Genomic DNA, 18,815 nt, shown 5'->3' with positions numbered 1-18,815 from the left:
CAGCCCTAAAATAAGAGAACATCAGATGCTGAGCAGCATCTCTGTATGCTAACTGTAATGCAAACAAATGTGTAGTAAACAACTAGGAGAGTACCAGTGTAGCAGAAGCATTGCCATACATGTTTACTACTTCTACACCACCAATACCAACCAAAGCATTAATTTAAACAACGCTTACCACACATTTACTAAATCCCCTCTCAGTCACATTTACTACAGGCTTAGTTGTTTGCAACTTCATAACTGGATGCCTTTGTTCCAGGAAAACAGTTCGCAAATGGCAGCTCAGAAAACAGAACTCGTGTTGCCACAGCTTAAGAAGCAGAAAAGCCAGCAAAAATAAAAGCCATGGAAACAAAGATGTTGAATGTGAAACACCTACCTTTGTCTTCTTCTCAGGGCTGGGAGGAAGCTCTTTGTTGGGAGGTGCTGTAATATCATTCCCTGTCACAGCTTCAACTGGTTTGGTCTCTTCTAATTTTGCTGGGGATAGGGAAAAGTAAAGGAAGGGAGACTTTGTAAGTTTGAGCCTTTTTCTTTCATTTACCATGGGTTTTTTTTTTAGTTTACTGTTATTCAAGACAGTAGCAGGAGGAGACAGACCTGAGACAGGTACAGGTTGGCTGTTTCTGGAAAATTTTCCCCAAGCCAGAATACCTACAGGAAGAAAGAGTTTCCCTGTAACAGGTTAGGTTCATCCACATACCATTAGCATCCAATTTCTCATATTCCAGCGAGAAAAGACAGCAGATGAAGGAAACCTCTGGTTTTATTAAAATAGCAAACTTTCCCAGCTTTCAAGTTATTAAAATAAATCATTGGAAAATTAATGGTGAAGTTCTGAACTCCTCCAGGTTTTACACTGTGTCTTATTCTGATGTAGGGCACTGTTTTCAAGCTCTCCCTACTGTTATGGCTTTTTCTTCTTGTCCTTTCTTCTGTCCCTGTGTTGCAGCTCTCCATGAGCAGAGGGAATTAGCCAGCAGCCAGAGGGAGTCTGACTGCTAACAGGAAAGGTCACACAGGAAAGGACCACAAATGTGGATCATACTGACCCTTGTTAGTGTAGAAACCATTGTGTTATGCTGCTGTATGCGGTGTTTCAGAGAGCAAAGCTTAGATTCAGGCACAAGATTTGTCAGGTTTTCACAGTGATTGTTCATTTTTGTCACTGCCACCAGAGGTTGTCATGCTGAACGGGGACAGGGAACACACAGACTGGACTGGGAGCAGCCCTGAGGAGAAGGACTTGGGGGTGCTGGTCCAGAAGAAGCTCCCCATAACCAGCAGTGTGCACTTGCAGCCCAGAAACCAATCATGTCCTGGGCTGCACCACCTGTGGCGTGACCAGCAGGCTGAGGGAGGGCATTCTCCCCTTCTACTCTGCTCTTATGAAACCTCCCTTGCAATCCCAACATAAGTACATGGAGCTGTTGGAGCGAGTCCAGAGGAGGCCATCAAGATGTGATTCTCTGAACAGTAGCACAGTAGCCACAAAGACTTCCTCAGCTCCTTTTACAAAAACATTGTCCAGTCGCAAGCAGGATAACTACTGCCTTCCAAACCAACCATACAACAAAACATCAATTCAGAAGCAGCTTCACCAAGTTTTCTCCTTAAACCTTATAAACCCTTCAGTAGAACTGCCACACTGCTTTGTGCCATGAGACAGGCAAGAGACAATTTCCCTATAAATAGCTTTTAAAACACTAATTCTCAGTGGTGTTGCTGTACAGCTGCACTGCTATGAGCTGCCTCCTGCAGCAAGTCCAGTAGCATCTGAATTTTATGACTGATATGGTGCAAATAACCCATCACAAATCTATCCCTTGTCGTCTTGGGATTAAAATAAAGCGTTATCTGTGTTGGGTGTTTCTTTGTATAACAACACAACAGATTATAATGCTGCGGCGCACAGTAAGGGCCCACGAGACAATAGTGTAACAATTCCAACAGTAAAAAGGTTGTTCTCCATGTCTTTTGAAAATTACTATTTGTATTCCACGTTTTCTTGCTCGTCAGCCTTGAAGGAAGCATCTCAGAGGACAGTTCAATTCTGGTACAAATGCCCAGTTGAAACAAGCAGAATAAAATAAAATCATGCCCTCTGCCTGCCCCAGCGATGCTCAACAGCAGGACAGTTTTCTTCTTGTTATTTCTTTTTCTGAATCCAGGACAAGCCTAGAATCCTTTTTACCCACTGCAATAACCTCTTCCTAGCGATTTAGCTTCCAAGTCATATTAAGTGTTTGGCAACATAGCATTTAGTGTGCATACAAAAAAAAAGACTGTCCAGACACTGGTTTTAGTGCAAAATTCTGAAGAATCAGTCATATTCACCTAGAAAGCCCATTTTTCTGCAGCTAATCTGTATTTGGTCCTCTGTACCAGTTTTCTCCAGTGCATTTCAATAAACCTTTATATTCTCCCTCATTTAACTTTCTCAATTTATCTACAGCAATACCAGAAACAGCAATTGCTGCTGATGGTTCCCGTTTCTGAAGAACCGTCTGTTCATTCACTGCTCTCTGCTCCTCGGACCGGCTTTATTTTGAATCCTACCAGCCTGAAATCTCTCAGACATCAAGGTGACTTTCCATCCGTTAGAAGCTACCCTTCCTGTTCTGCCTGTTGTTGTTTTTTCAGCTAATTCAGCAGCAACATTAAACCTTTTGCTTGATGCCGGTATCACATAGTATCCACGCAGCAATGTGAATCTGTCTGCTCAGGAAGCCTGAGGTGGCCCGCTCCAAAAAATTCAGCTTCCAAAATTTCAGGATTTAAACTCCAGCAGCTTCCATACTTATGAACTAATGACAACAAGAATTTAATGTCATTTCACCACCAAACTGTGTGGTGCGGTTGACATGCTGGAGGGAAGGAATGCCATCCAGAGGGACCTGGACAGGCTGGAGAGGTGGAACAGCGTGAACCTCATGAAATTCAACAAGGCCACGGGCAAGGTCCTGCGTCTGGGTCAGAGCAATCCCACTGCTATGGAGGCAGGCTGAGAGAGCTGGGGTCGTTCAGCCTGGAGAAGAGAAGGCTTCAGGGAGAACATAGAGCAGCTTCCAGTGCCTAAAGGGGTTCATAAGAGAGGTGGAGAGGGGCTTTTGACAAGGGCAGGTAGGGACAGGACAAGGGGGAATGGCTTTAAACTGACAGAGGGGAGATTGAGATGAGATCTGAGGAAGAAGTTCTTCCCTGTGAGGGTGGTGAGGTCCTGGCACAGGTTGCCCAGAGAAGCTGTGGCTGCCCCATCCCTGGCAGTGATCAAGGCCAGGCTGGACAGGGCCTGGAGCAACCTGGTCTGGTGGAAGGTGTTCCTGCCCTTGGCAGGGGGTTGGAACTGGATGAGCTTTAAGATCCCTTCCAACCCAAACCATTCCAGGGCTCTATGATTCATGTTACTTAATTAAATACTGGCTACTATAGAAGAAATTTGAAGTGAATAAGTTCAACACCCAAAATTATCAGAGTACATACAGGTTCTACAAAACAATTTTAGGTTTTTTTTTAAATGTAAACCAGAAATGTAGCACGAGCAAGCTGATGGGGCTACACTGCAGGAGAGCACACATACAGGTTAAGCAATCTGTATCTGTAAATAATAATAATGATCAACCCAGGGGAGCTGGGTGGGAATTTGCCTACTCCAGGGGCCACAGGACCATAATTCAGATTCCACCTCTCATGGCCTCTGATATACCCAGGGTCCACAACCCTGAGCATAACCCAAAGGGATTGCAGAAGAATAATTTCGTTTTGTGCTGCCTCAATGTGAATAGCAACCCAATGTGCTCATCAGTACATTTGCTTTCATTCATCGTTTAATTATGAGGGCACTGTCTCCTATACAGAGCAGAGACCTGCCTGGGAAGATTTCCGAGTTACAGGGAATATTAGGAACAGCTGCCAAATCTTCATCAAATTTGTTCATTAGTCTGCAAGAATTATTTAAGAGACTTTTCAGTTTGCTTGTTTCTCCAAGCATGCTGACAAACCTCTGAAAGATATTTCAAAGATGTTTTGTTGGGAGCTCTAGCAGGGGCTGCTGCTCTGCCTGGAACAGGGCTCCTCCTCCAGCTGCCCTGCTCCTCATGGTGTTCGCTGATGGAGAAAATTCAGCTCAGCTGAGTCAGCACTTGAAACTGAATGACTCCCAGGGGAAAGGGGCTTGAAGGAGAGAGGAAGGACATTCCAATCTGGCATTTTCCATGGATAAACTCGAAGACCTGTGATCAGGTTCTTTCTCCCTGTTGCACTGTGTTGCCTGGTACACCCTTCCTCATCCTCAGCTTACCATTCATTACCCATCAAGTACGTTCTTAATAGTGGAAACCAAACTTTTTTGTACGTGTCAGCTCACAATGTTGTGAGGCACTAGTGCTTCATGACTTCCAAGAGGCCTGGAAGAAATTACTCATACCTTTAGCACACCAAACAAATGACCCCCCAGTAATAACTAAATCCACAAACCACAAACTCCAGAATTTGTCTGAGGTTTTACAGACATCATTTATGAAAAAGAAACTTGATAGGTAGTGATTACATCTCCTTTAACAGCAATACCAAGCATCTTTCAGACCCACTCCAGCCAGCAGACGATGGTCAGGATTCCAGATGTGCTGAGAGGAGGAAGGACTCCCTTGGGCAGCCCAGCACTTCTCACATGAACAGTGAGCTTCCGTTACCCCGTATTTGTAACATCTAACTGCCTCTAGATGATTTTAAACAAAACACGCTAGTTCTGAGAAAAACAGTAATGACAACTATCCTGTGTATCAAAGATAATGGCAGTGTTTTCCTTGACCAAGTTCTCATCTGTCAGAGGAGTCTGACACTGCTGTGCGCAGGGTTGCTATCAGACAAGTGCCTTCTCATATAAAGATCTGCTCCAGTTCAGTGAAATTCACTGAAAAACCCCACTCCACAGAGTAAGCCCTCTTGCTGGCTGAAGCCTGAGGTGACTCCCTATCCTGCCCATGCTCAGTGGCCATCTCCCAGTTCTACCCAGGCTGTACCAATACCATCAGCTGCCTTCAAGCCACCTCCTCCAGGCTCCTGTGCAGGTGGAGCTGAACAAACCAAGACCTACACAAGTTGTAGGTGGCGGAAACCAACCTTTGGTACTTAACGTTTAGTTACTTGGTCCTCTACTGACTCCACATAGCTGTGCCTGAGCACTCACCACTGTGGTGCTAGCTTAGCCAGCCAAGCCCTCTTCAATGGCAGTTGCCAAGTTGTAGTAACACACAGCCAAGACCACTCACAGAAGCCACAGCACTGAAACTACGTTTGGTAAAGGCACACAAGAGCCAACAAGTCAAAAAGCATATTTTTAAAGTAAATGTCAGCAGAAATTAGGTATTTGCCATTGCTGGAGCAAGGACCTAGCAAACAAGACCACACGGTGCTCAGATAAAACTGATGTCCAAAGGAACAAGAGTCCTAATAAATAAGCAGTGGTGATTTTTCAAGATAAATAGTAAAAATGAGATTATCTGTGCCACAGGTGACACTCAAAAAGAAATAAGCTTCGGCTTCTTGTGATAAAGGGAACGACATTCTTCCTACCCATCTTAAAAGTTATGGAAAATGTAACTCTTACATTTGCCTTGCACAAGCAGAGTGAGACAAAAAACACTAATGAGGAAATTCATAATTCTGCCCCCAAGAGCCAAGTTTAAACACCATGATGCAAATAAAACATGTGGGGCCATCTCTGCAGCCATGGAGTAGGCATGTTCTCCTGAAAGGCAATTCATCCTGATTTGCAGGTATTAGCAGCCACTCATAAGTTATTTACACAACAGCCCTGGTGTCTGAGGAGGCTCTTAACATATTTTAGCCATAATCTCTTCTGTGCATTCTGCCACTCTCTTAGTGGTTACTAGCAGCAGGTGAGTTACGATTAAAAGAAACGTAATGTGATATAAAGCAATCAAAGTAGATGATGCAAGGGTTTTAAGAATACCTCTTGCCCCAAAAGAACAGACTGTAGAATATCTACCTTATCAAACATATAAAAGATCAAAATTAATGTTTAAATAACTATTATTTACTTAAAAAAACCCTACTTCCGTATCTGAAGAGTGAGTCTCTCTCCGAGGCTTTCCATGTAGCACTAACACAGCTCAACAGAACAACTTCCTAAGGAACCTTCAAGCCCAACTTACAACTACTTCAGACCCAACCCATTTCATCGCATCCACAGAAAACTTTCATCCACTAAACCAAAAGCTTTGATGTCAAAGTTTTTCCTCTGGTCATCCTTCCTCTAGGGAGACTTGGTCATTAGAAGGCGAGTAAGGGAGCAGTTCCCTTTCATATCAGAAGGATGTCCAGAATCTCCTTCCAAATGAATAAAAATGAGAACAGAGAGTTTTGTTGATTTTAAGCTCTGCTGTCTGAAAACTGCAGATGTCTTTTGAAAATGACCAAGGAATGAGACAAACAAAACTCAAGTGTTTTGATGGCGCTTTGCTGATGCTAAGTGGGGCTCTTCCTCAAAAGTGGAGAAAAAGCTGCTGAAGTCTGTTTGAAAACAGAACAGCTGGGCAACAGGAAACAAGAAACGCTCCGGTGAGGCTCCCCTGTAGTCCTGCATCCAGCTCTGGGGCCCCTCAACATAAGGACATGAAGCCGTTGGAGCGAGTTCAGGAGAAGCTACAAAAACACTCCAAGGGCTGAACCACCTCTAACTAACATCAAAAAGAAGACAGCAAACCTTGTAAATATTGAAAACTAAGACAATGTTTCATGCTTCTACCAGTGAACACATTACTCAAAATGCAATTATACCTATTGTGCAGGGTTATCGTGAGAATTCAGCAACCTGCCTGTATGGATACACCGAAGTGGTCAAGTGACATGGGATCACAGAGCAATGAAGGGCTCAAGGGGACCTTGGAGGTCACCAACACAACCTGCCACTCAAAGCATGTCCCAGCAGATCAGGCTGCCTGAAGTCATGGCCGGTGTAATTTCCAGATATTAGGAAAACCTTCCTCAGCGTGAGAGAGGTCAAACATGGGAAGAGTCCCAAAGAGACTGAGGGATCTCCATCCATGGAGACATTCGGACCTGGAAGGAACACACATGGCCCAAGAGCAACCTGATTTACTTACACATGGTTTTGAGTTGGGGGTTAAACCAGAGACCTCCAGAGCTCTGCTCCAGTCTGTGTGACTGTATTACAGCTATGCAGTGGAGGATGCCCACATGGTACGCCATTAATCATATGGCTTTTTGAAGCCAAGTCCCAATTACGAATAACTACATACAGGTTTCCTAACCATAGGGAGAAAAAAACTCACCCCACTCTCCTCTCAAAACCATTCTCTCACCATCCTGTGACCTGCAGCCTAGGGACCACCCGCTCACTTGTCTGACAGCTTTTTAGCCCATATAATCATTTAACATTAGAACAGTAGAACAATGTAGGTTGAAGGGCTGTCTGGAGGTCATTTAACCCAATCCCCAACTTAAATTGTATCAGATTGTTGGGGGTTTTTTCAACCGTATTCTGAGCATCTCCGAGGATGAAATTCCATAGACTGAGGCTTCTCCTACAATATTTGATTAGTCTCCTGAGGGGGGGAGGAGGAAGGGATGAAGGAGGAATCACAATTCACAAATTCCTGGCACAACATGTTTTACAGCTTCACTGTAAATTGCTCACAGGTCACCCAGCATCGTTTGCTCTCATCTGCTGCTGCTATTTTCGTTTGATGACCCATATTCCGATACTGGAAAAACCAAATAGTCTTCTCTTGCACAACTTTCATGTCATTGACGACTTTATAGACAGTAATCACAACCATCTCCCTCTCCAAGTCCTCTTTCTTCAAAGCTAAAGAGTCTTGGCTCATTTGGCCATTCCCCAGATGAATTTCTCTAATATGATGCCTTTACTTACAATATTTTTAATTCAATTACAACCTTTATGAGGCAGAGGACAACATGCAGATTTACCCACCGTATTCAGAAGAAAGTGCATCATGGGTGTATAAATTGATATATTTTTTCCTAGTTTATTCTCCCTTTCTGAACTCCAAGAATTCCATTTGCTGAAGTAAAGCCACACAAAAGCATCCTTATGACATTCACATCCTATAACATCCTTACAACAATGGCATTATTGCTCCTCATCTGAAAAGAGAAACAAACCCATCAGGGTTACAGCTCATGCGAGGTGTCGCTGAGCTGGAACTCGAGAGGAGAGCAAACACAGACCTTCAGTCTTTCAGATCCCTTTGCTATTCGTTTTGCTGGAGCAGCTCTCATGAAAGCTGATACTGTGTGTGAAAAAACAGACACTAAATCTGCAAAGCTTTACTGTTCGCCATTCCTTCCCTGAAGTAGTAAAATTAGGAAAAAGCACTCATAGAAACATACCTGTGAGTACCCTTTTAAACTTAAACCACATTATTGTGTTGTTTTATAAATCAGGGAACTCAGAATAAGAGCTTATGTACATCTGCTTCTCAAATATCATCCAGCACCATATGCAAGAATAAGCGTTTCCAAAAATTCATTCGCCATGTCAAAAGGAGCAGGTGAAGACCCCATTATAACATATCTTAGGCTCATCTCAAAAGGCCAAAAGCAAGTATCTCTTTTCTGGTGCCTTAGTAAGTGAAAGCTAAAGTGAGAATAAAGGACAGCAGTAACTACATACTGCGCATCGGGAAGTTTTTTAATAATGTTACATCTTGTTTTCCTTTCTCCCCTTTATTGACTAGCTAAATGGGTATTTCACTGGGTACTGAGACTGTATCATAAAATTATGAATCGTAGAATGGTTTGGTAGGCATCTTAAAGCTCATCCAGTTCCAACCCCGTGCCACAGGCAGGGACACCTTCCACTAGACCAGATTGCTCCAAGCCCTGTCCAACCTGGCCTTGAACACTGCCAGGGATGGGGCAGCCACAGCTTCTCTGGGCAACCTGTGCCAGGACCTCACCACCCTCATGGGGAAGAACTTCTTCCTCAGATCTCATCTCAATCTCCCCTCTGTCAGTTTTAAAGCCATTCTGCTTTGTCCTGTCCCTACAGGCCTTTGCCAAAAGCCCCTCTCCACCTTTCTTACTGGCCCTTTTAGGCCCTGGAAGATGCTCCTTGAGGCCTCCCCGGAGCCTTCTCTTCTCCAGGCTGAACAAGCCCAGCTCTCTCAGCCTGTTTCCATGGCAGAGGTGCTCCAGCCCTCGGAGCATCTTTGTGGCCTCTGATGGACTTGCTCCAACAGCTCCACGTCCTTCTTGTATCACTTCAGTCCTCTCATCTCCTCTCTGTCCTGATTAGCAAGGTATTAGTTCCCACTGCATGGGGTCTGTATTTCACCTGCGTTGACCCTAGTCACTGATCCAGGCTCATTTACATGATTCAAAATGGAAAGAGACTGGCAGCTGCATCCAAACGTGCTTGTGAATGAGGCCAGGCGCTCATCTGCCATATCCCTAGCAAGGGATATTTATCAGGCTAAGCTGAACTAAAACATTATTCAATGAAACAGCTCCGTAATTCTCATAGGGATTGCAGTCATCAACTGAAAATCCATTAAGAGAAACAGATTAAGCAATGAGGCAATGACCATCTTTACTCTCCCTCTTTAAACACAAACAACCTTAGAAACAAAACCAGACGGTGTCAAATGCCTCTTTTGCCAGAAATGCTGCAGAGAGGCATAAGCTCACTCTTGTTTATCCATCATCACCCAGAAGGAACTACTTCATCACAAAAATCACCAAAGGACGCCTTTTTGTTTAAGGCTCTTTTAAGACAAAAGTATTCACCAATACAATAAATCTCAGTTTAAGCAGAAATACAGCCCTTACCTGCTTTCCCCTCTCCAGAAAAGGCTAAACGAAATGTCTCCTGCTTGACCCAAATATTGAATAGCTAAGGGTTTCTTTTTTAGCGCCAAATGTGACTCAATCAATGTGTACATTGCGACTTGTTATCAAGAACTGAAAAATAAAACATGTCCTCTTTGCCCCCATCTTGTAAACCTAGGCTGATTTGTTCAGACTCTATTTGTCATCCAGGAAGGAAATCCTAAATCAGAACTTATTCTTCTAGAATGACCCAAACTACTTGCCATGTTTACCTAACATGGCATGAACTGAAATCAAACAGCTATTTAGAGTAATTAACATACTCCACTTGGCTGTAATACTGTGCTAAAAATTTGATGCTGGATATAAAAAGAGCTAACAAACTCATGAGCTTTTCCCTTTTCATTGACAAAAGTAGAAACATTCATAAAAACAGCAAGAAGCTCCATTTTCCATCAATGCCTCTGACAAAGCAAGACACACAAGCACACCTCCCAGTCAAACCAAAACCATGAGCAAACCCACAGCATTAACTGAAGCCATCTTAGAATGGCTATTGAGTGGAGGGCAGGGAAGAAACACTGCCTGAAGTCCTATTTAAGTCTGTTCCTAAGGGTGGTCTGAACACTGATGAAGCCTCAGAGCATTTTCAGGTGGCTGCATAAGCTTGAGTACTGCTTGAGCCAGGTGACACCCAGGGTATTTTCAATATCTGAAGGAGTAAAACTGCTATACCATACTGTCCAAAATGCAAAATAATTACAATCACAATCCTGTCTCTGAACACTTAAGCATAAAGGTATTACCAGCGATCCAACTAATCCAATGTCAAATTCTTGCCTATCATCTGATATCAACAATTAGCCACACAGAAGCTGGTCTGAGCAGTCTTTCTAACCCTTTTATCAGCTGATCTATCAATGGCTTTGGACATGAAGCATGATATTTTATACACATTCAGACTATCTAGCATACCTTGAAGATCCACCGGTAGAAATTCCCGTTAAGTCCTTCCACCCTCAACACCTCAAGCTTGCAACATGAGTTTCCCGGGATGAGAAGCACATGGCCATAAACAACATCCCTGCACAAGACCAGCATGCGCTGCCCTCCACCTGTCTTCTGTTCCTACACGTCTCCTTGCTCTTCTCATCTCCCTCCTCAGAGAAAGGGGAAGAGGCAAGCTCTGGTGTTTGCTGTGAACCGCTGTTTTGAAGGCCATGTCCCCTGGACAGTCAGTTTTTGCAGCAGCACAGTGGGTGTTACAGAACAGGGAACCCACCTCTTTATGCAATGATTACAACACTTTCAACGTCAATTTTAAACACTCATTAGAAGCCCAATTTCATTTGGCGAGGAACCTTGTTAGCAGGGCACCATCCACACCGCTAACATTACCTGAACAAGTATTACCAGTTCATTATGAGGTAGCTGGACTGGTATTTCCTAATCCCGTAATTAACTTCAATCTCTGTAAACCTGAGGCCATAGGTTATCACAATCTAACATAATCATGTTAGAACTCTTGGATTCTGTATTCACCTAAACCACAAAGCGTTCTGCTGAAAAAAAACAAAACCCTGCAGGAGATTCAGAAGTTACAGCAGATTGCACACCTTGCGTATGGACTTATAAAGAAATAAGAGTCAGAAAACCAACACAATTTTCATGACTGAAGTGCTGAGGGTCAGGGAGGTGAGGGTCCCAGCTGAGCACTGTCCAGGGGAGCCTGGACTTCCTCATGTTTCAGAGCAGAAAATGTTTCAAGATGGATGAAATTCATGCAAATGAGAAAAGACAGAAGGTGAAGGCAGTGGTGAATGACATCGCTTATCTAAGGGATACCACTGGAGGGGACATATTAGGTACGTGCAATAAATCACACAACAGCTTATACACAACAGGAACATGAATCAAATCTATTGTTCTGTGCAAGAAACAACGTGATCGCTTGTTTTGGCGAGGATCTGTAGCAATTGCTGATGAAATAAGGGACCAGAATAAGTTCTGCAGCTCCTCTCTGATGAGGATTAATCTTCAGCCAGGATCTCCTCACTTACAGTAGCTGTCATATGCAAAAGATTTGAACAGGTGTGCCTTTTGGACAATTTTTCAGAATAAAATTAAACATGCCATCATACTAACACCCAATTATCTGCAAGGAAGAAATATTTTACGTACAACTGTAGGTTACCTTAACATAAAAAAATCTCCCAGAGTAGCAGGTGTTCAGCAAAAATACCCACAACCCTGGGTGGACAGGACCAAGAAAACCTACTTTTGGCAGAAATTGAGAGAGATGCCATTCAAATGATTAGAATCAGGTTGGCCAATTCTTTCACAAATTTTTAGGATGAAAGAAAGGTTCAAGTGACAAAAGTTGTTCCCCCAAACATAACCGCTAAGTTCAGAATGAGCACACAGAATAGGCAGAAAAATAGAGGAATTAACAAAGAGAAGGAAAAACCCGTTTTGGACACATCGCCGTCTGATTGGAGACCTGCACAGAGAATGCCACAATTGAAGCAGGGGAAGCTGATAAGGATATGCACGGGTAATTTATACCGTGACTAAAATGCAAAGGATAGATTTAGAATCAGTTCCATACTTACAGCCAAAGCTGCTTGTGTGCTTGAGTTACTTTTAGTACAACCGCCTCTTCTGCTTATTAACAGGGGAGAGGAAGCAAAAGCTCGTCACAGAGTTTGAAAGCATCCTACACCTGAGGAATTTTTGTCTGTTTTCCATTCCAAAAATTCTTTCTACCCTACATATATATCAAGCAAAGAGCACATTTAATAGTCTATTGCTATTTCTTCCAAGAGAGAATAAAACCAGAGCTTATTTCTTACCAACACAGTATCACAAACCCAACCTGACCCAATCAGCTGGCAATTTTGAAGAGAGTAAAAAAGGAGTACAACTATATTCTTGTCCCAGTTATTACCTATCAGTTCATACCCAGACCTATGGACCTGATCTTAAAGGTCTTTTCCAACCTAGCTGATTCTATGTTTGTATAGTTCTAAGGATGGCAAACCAGCTTTTAAAATAAAGATTGTGAGAGAGCAAAATTTTAGACTTAGATGCTGATAAAAACACACTTGGCAATATGAATTAGCCATCTGCAAAAACCAACCCAGCCAGATGACTCCAAGCATTCCTATCTTTCTGTGACCTTTACATTCCTGATGCTCAGCCCCTCTGGGGAAAACATGTCAATCCACTTTAGATTATGTTTTAAATGTTTTTTTCTGATTTAAAGACCCTAGGTATCTGTGTTTTAAAATGGTTGCATCTCGAGCTTGACCAATTTTGCTGGCCTAGCCAAACCTGATTTCCTAGTTGTCCAAATATTAACCTCTTTTCTAGTTTACCTTGTTACAAATAAATGTCAGTTGCAGAGCACAGGTCTGCAAACACCACCACCACAGAAATGCTGACATGAAAGGTGTGCACAAAACATAGAATAATAGAATCCTACAATGGTTTGGGTTGGAAGGCAACTTAAAGACCATTCAATTTCAACCCGCCTGCCATGGTCAAGGACACCTTCCACTAGACCAGGTTGCTCAAAACCCCATCCAACCTGGTCTTACAGCCAGATACAGTACCTTTTCTTTTCCTGTTCCACATTTGCCAGCATCACTTTTACTGATGTCATGTTTGAGTACAAAATTGAGCACAGGTAATCGCAGAACTGCATGGGTCCTACTTGCACTCAAGCAGACACATCTCCAAGCATTCCCTCCACTGCACTTGCAGCCAGGAGCTCACTGCACTGCTTCGGTGACTATCAACAGGACAGCTGATGGCTCCTGCCTGCACAAAAGGACGACATCTCTGTTCAGGTTCTAAAGGCCCAATGTCTGCCACCAAAACTGACACTACTTCATCTCAAAACTGACAGAGTTCTTTAAAATCTGTATGCCAAGCAGACCATGAGGAACAAGGCAACACCAAGATCATAGAAAGGGAAGAAGGCAAGACATATCAGCACTTAGGAGTGGGGAGGTGTGCATCGCCAAAACCTTGTTTTGTGGATCTCTGACCGTGAGGCTTGGAAATAGAAGCATTTTAGAGGAATTATTAGAAAAGTAAGACTCTAATGAGACACAGAACATGATTCTGTTGCAAATGATCGCTGACAGCTGGAAGGATGGGTGATGAGAGCCCTGCATGAGCTGGGATAAAACCCGATGGACTGACCATTGGGTGTCACTAACACACTGCAAAAACAGTGTTATCACAGCACACAACCTTGGTTAGAGACTGCCTTTCCCTGCTCATTGCTGTGGAAAGCTCAGCTTCTCAACCCAAATACAGCCTCTTTTGGAGCTCTACCTGAAGGGTGCATCCCTCTACACACCTATCTGTCACTCTTTCCCTTCACACTGGGGTGTTAAAATTTCAAGTTTTATATTAGTTCACTAAAGGTTCAGCAAAGCAGCTGGATAGAAAACAACTCATCAATTGCAAAAATTCCCACACAAGTCTTTTGTCTTTATTCCCTGACACATTTTCTTTCCTCTTCCCATTCAAAGCTTTCATTAAAGCAGGCTACAAACAAAGCACACAGACCATCCTCGCACTCAAAATCTGGGAGAAAAGAGGCAGATTTATTGCTGACTGGAGCTGGCAAGAGGGACAGAGATGTTGTTCCAGGCTGGAGAACAAAGATTAACAACTCTTCTCACAGATTTTAAATCCGGGAAGCCTGACCTCATACATCACAACACTACCGAAACAACAAAACACTGCAAAATAAAACAAGCTGCTATTGACACTTAGCAATGGGAAAGGCTCCACTGTAACTGGGGTTTTGGGAGAGAGGGGACCAAAAGTAAGGGGGAAATTTCACTTTGAATTTCAGCACTGGAGCAATTAGGAAGAGCTTAACTACATGAATTGCTCTTGCTAGTCCCCTCAAACATAAATTCTAAAAGGTGCTGAAAGCTTAATGGAAAAGCCCAATTCACAGATCTTTTTGATGCAGACTGAAAGGTTTTAACTCGTTAACGCCCTTGATCTTGCAATACAGCCTGCAAATCAGAAGGGTACCTTTGCACGCATGAGGGAGTGGCAAGAAGGACCTATGTGGACCACTGTGGATGCTACAGATTTTAAAATGTGTTAGGTTTAGGATCCCAGCAAGCAATTAATAGCTGGTGCTGCAACAGAACCAGCCAGGCAATTATTTTTTTTCACGTTTCTCCTCCATTTTCATCCATATCAAAATATATCCTTTGTTCTAACTATCAGAACATGAACAATGTTGGTCTTTTCAGGTGTGCCGAGCCACCCACCCTCTGCCTGCAGCCTGTAAAGTCATTTAGGTGCTTCCTAGCTACTGTCTGCTCACTCTCCAGGGAGGTAAAAATTAGCAACATACCATCACGTGGTAAATCTCCTTGCTTGGGAGATGGAGAGCTCTGCACATTGCTGACCTCAATTTCTTTTCGTTCCAGTGGAGCAGTTTTGCTGGATTCCATCTCATTGCATTTGCTTTTCGGAGACTCAAACCCAGCAGCTCCATCAGCGGCATTTCTCTTCTCCTTCTTCACGGCCACCTCCTCCTCCCTCTCTTTGTCCTGGCTGCTGATTTCAGGGATTTGCTCCAGCTTGCTGTGATACAAGCTCGGGCTGCCCAGCTCTTTCTTGACCAAGTTGCTGCTGCTGTTCCACTCCTCTCGCTTCTTGGCAGCCGGCTCCTCTGCCGGGAGGGCCTGATGCTCCTTCACCACTAGGCTGGGCAGCCCTGCACGGCTCTGCTCGGCACCCAAGCTGCAGACAGATGTTTGCTCTTCTGACACGGTCATTGACCTTTTCATTGGAGCGCCCGGCTTTCTGGCTGTGGGGCTCGAGCACTGGGTCAGGCTGCTATTAGGAGAGAGCAGACCAGTAGCGACGTCTTCTCTAAGCACCGGCTCAGGGTATTTATCGGCCAGGTTAAGGGTTAGGGGCACGGACAAGTGAGAGGACTCTGACATTGCACGCCTCATTGCCTTCCTTTGGTGGGCAGCCCGGTTCAGAAAATTGCCATCGTCTGCACAGCTCAGCTTGTCTTCCATCTCTTCCTCCATTTCAGTGGTATTATTAAAGTAACTACTTTTGGAGTCATCTTGTGCAAGCTCTACAGTAGTAGTTGGAGGTTCTGGCTTAGGTACTGTTGAGGAAGAAGAAAATCCACTCTGCACATAGTTGTCATTAACCACCCCAATTACACAATAGCTGGGGGCTCCATCTTTCTTCACGGTTGCTTCTTTAGATCCCAAATCATTAGGCAGGATAGGATGGAAATTTGGATTCCAGACACTGATTTCCTGCTCCTTCATGTATTTGCTGGGATCACTTTCCGACACCGACACGCTGGGCAGGTTTGGATCTGGCTGGCATTTGCTCTCCATTCCAGCCTTACTGACAGCTTTCTCCTGATCGGTGATGGCTTCATTTTTACCCAGCCCAGGACCAGCTTTTTCAGCTCCTGCCTGTCCCACATGAAAATCTGTAGTTTTAGGGTTTGCAAAGTTCCCTTCAGCAGAAGGAAACGTTTCCGAAATCAAAGACCAGCTCTCAAGGTGACCTGCAGCTGCCTGATATTTTTTGCCTTGCACCTCAATTTCTCTTTTGTCTTTCTGAGCTATTTTTAGCTCTTTGTCTAGTTTTCCTTCAAAGAAGCAGAGCTTGTCCTCATCGGTGAAACCGGCGTTTTTAACGAGCCCATCCTTAATCGGTCCCGAGTTCACATTCAAGCCAATCTCATTCAGCTTCCCCTCAGTCCTCTGCCATTCGAATTCAGTTTTGCCGAAGTCTTTCGGGGACTCCATGCAGTGGAAGGCTTCCGAGAAGCTTTCCGTGTTCTTGCCTTTACACAGCTGGCTGTATTCGGAGAGTGATGCGGGCTGCTTGTTGGAGAGAGACATTTCCGAGCGCTTCGCTTCCTCCCGCGGCTGTAACACCAGCTCGGAGTGAGCCGAGCTCGCAGGCTGCTGGCGCTGGTGACGACACACCATGCCCCCTGTATTCATGACAAACCTCCTTCCTCCCCACCCCCTGCCTGCTGCACGCCTTCATTTAGTGGATTCAGCCACTACTTCAAATGGAAATGTCAGGTTTTATCCTTTTGTAAAAAATGAAGAGGAATAAATACATTCCTGTAACAGAAATCCCCATCTCTGGCTCATCTCAGGGAAATGACATTTCTGTGAGCAGCATCTCTTAGGCTGTTACATATTTTGGGAAATATTGGTATCTCCTTTTTCTGTCAAACTGCATTACGATCAGTGCGTTTATAACTACTAATTCCTGCTGATCAACCTCCCTCTGAAGAAGACTTAGGATCTGAGGTCAGCAATTTTCCTCTCCTTAAGGAAAAACAAAGCACAGACCCCCAAAACAAACCCAGCCTCAAACAGCACAGAGCAGAATGACCTCTTTCAGAACAAGGGCTTTGTTTTCCGTGAATTTTAATATATTCTTTCTGAGTCAACAGTGATCACAAGCATTGCTGTAATGAGGATTTCACAACTCAGAAACCATATTGCTCATATAAGCCAGTGGAAAAGCTGAAAAGGATGAAATGGGATGGATGGGTCAGGAGAGGGTCTGTAATCTTAAATACTGTAAAATTAATTTTTAATTATATTTTTTTAATATGAACATATCTTAACCGTATCTTTGAGCTGCATTTTTTCTGTTGCACTTCATTTACACTAGCATTTCACATCTTGCATTGATCTATTCAAAACGAGTCTCAACATATATACCATGCACTATCAGCCATCCTGTGAAACCTCCATATCCAACAGCTTTGACAAGGCTTTTCTAACCATGATCTTGAGCTGGACACCATTTCCCTGGTTATGCTATCAGGGAGGGCTGAAGACTGCTTTAGCCACTCAGCCACCAGTCTCTGCATTGTTACCACTGCACTAGCACCAAACCGCAGAATCATCTATTTTTCCCTTAAGTGCCTGGTATAGATTAATCCTTGACTAAGCCAAATTTTCTTCTCTGAACTAGGGTAACAATACTTTACAGCCATCGACCATTACGGACATCAATATACTCCAGTCCAGGAAAAAAAATTGTCCTTAAGGCTGATGCAGTGAAAGGACACCCTGCTACAGTTTAACAGAGTATAAATGTATTTTTACACCCAGAGACTGCAAGCTACACTACGCCCCCTGAATTTAACCTGCTGCTGAGAAATGTTACAATCCACACATTTATCTACTTGTATTTAAGCTCTGGATTTAAGACACTGCTATATTTAAAAACAATGACTAAGGAACTGTAAGTTTCATGAATCTTTCATGACACCCTCTAATTAACCAGAATAGTTCCACCCACAAGCTTCACTTCTCAAAAGGCCTCAACAATTTTTCTGTACTTTAAAATATTCATAGGTGTCTTGCTAGTGAAAAATGGGACCTTAGCTCAAGGCTTTCATTTTCTCCTGTAATGATGTAGTACTAATGTTTGCAAGCACTTGTTCTCTCTAGAAGTATATAGTCTTCTCCTCAAAATGTCAGACCTCGAAGTCATCTAATTCCATGTAATTACTGCTATTCTTTTATTGCTCGGTCAATTCCAAAGCAAGATTTTTGCTGCAAATCCATTACAGATCACTTAATGCACTTCCCCAAGAGCCAGGGCAAGTTTGTAAAGCTACTTGAAACCACCTAGTAGGGTTTTATTTGATTTATTTATTTTTTTAAGTATATAGCTACCATTTATAACAGAAAAGAGAACACTCATTGATTTAGGGCTGGTACTTCAGAGCCCAGTATCACAGAGGAGATTTGCATCACTGGGAAGAAAAGTCTGACTCATTATGTCAATATACAGCCAGTAACAACCATCACTGCTCCTTTATTTAATAATCTTTTTTTAATGTAGGAAATGAACCATATTCAATACCTGGGATACTCAGAAGCAGGAGAATGTTTAGCTATGAAAAATCTCTAGAGTCA

The 18,815-nt window shown here is 43.4% G+C and overlaps 1 protein-coding gene across 1 annotated transcript in view; it reads right to left on the bottom strand.

Annotated features, from left to right (window-relative positions):
* The window catches only part of LOC130595811 (microtubule-associated protein 4-like), a 38,334-nt gene extending 21,466 nt beyond the window's left edge, over positions 1-16,868 (bottom strand). The window contains exons 1-2 of the mRNA XM_057402835.1: positions 15,233-16,868; positions 383-483 (exon numbers count right to left, since the gene is read on the bottom strand). Of these exons, the coding sequence (XP_057258818.1) occupies positions 383-483; positions 15,233-16,868 (1,737 nt within the window). The remainder of the gene's footprint in view (positions 1-382; positions 484-15,232) is intronic.
* Between the last annotated feature and the right edge of the window lie 1,947 nt (positions 16,869-18,815).

This window comes from Pezoporus wallicus, unplaced genomic scaffold (assembly GCF_028554395.1).
Source record: "Pezoporus wallicus isolate ANWC-B61680 ecotype Strahan unplaced genomic scaffold, APGP_CSIRO_Pwel_v1 contig_8057, whole genome shotgun sequence".
Lineage (NCBI taxonomy): Eukaryota > Metazoa > Chordata > Aves > Psittaciformes > Psittacidae > Pezoporus > Pezoporus wallicus.
This window is presented reverse-complemented; position numbering and strand designations above follow the sequence as displayed.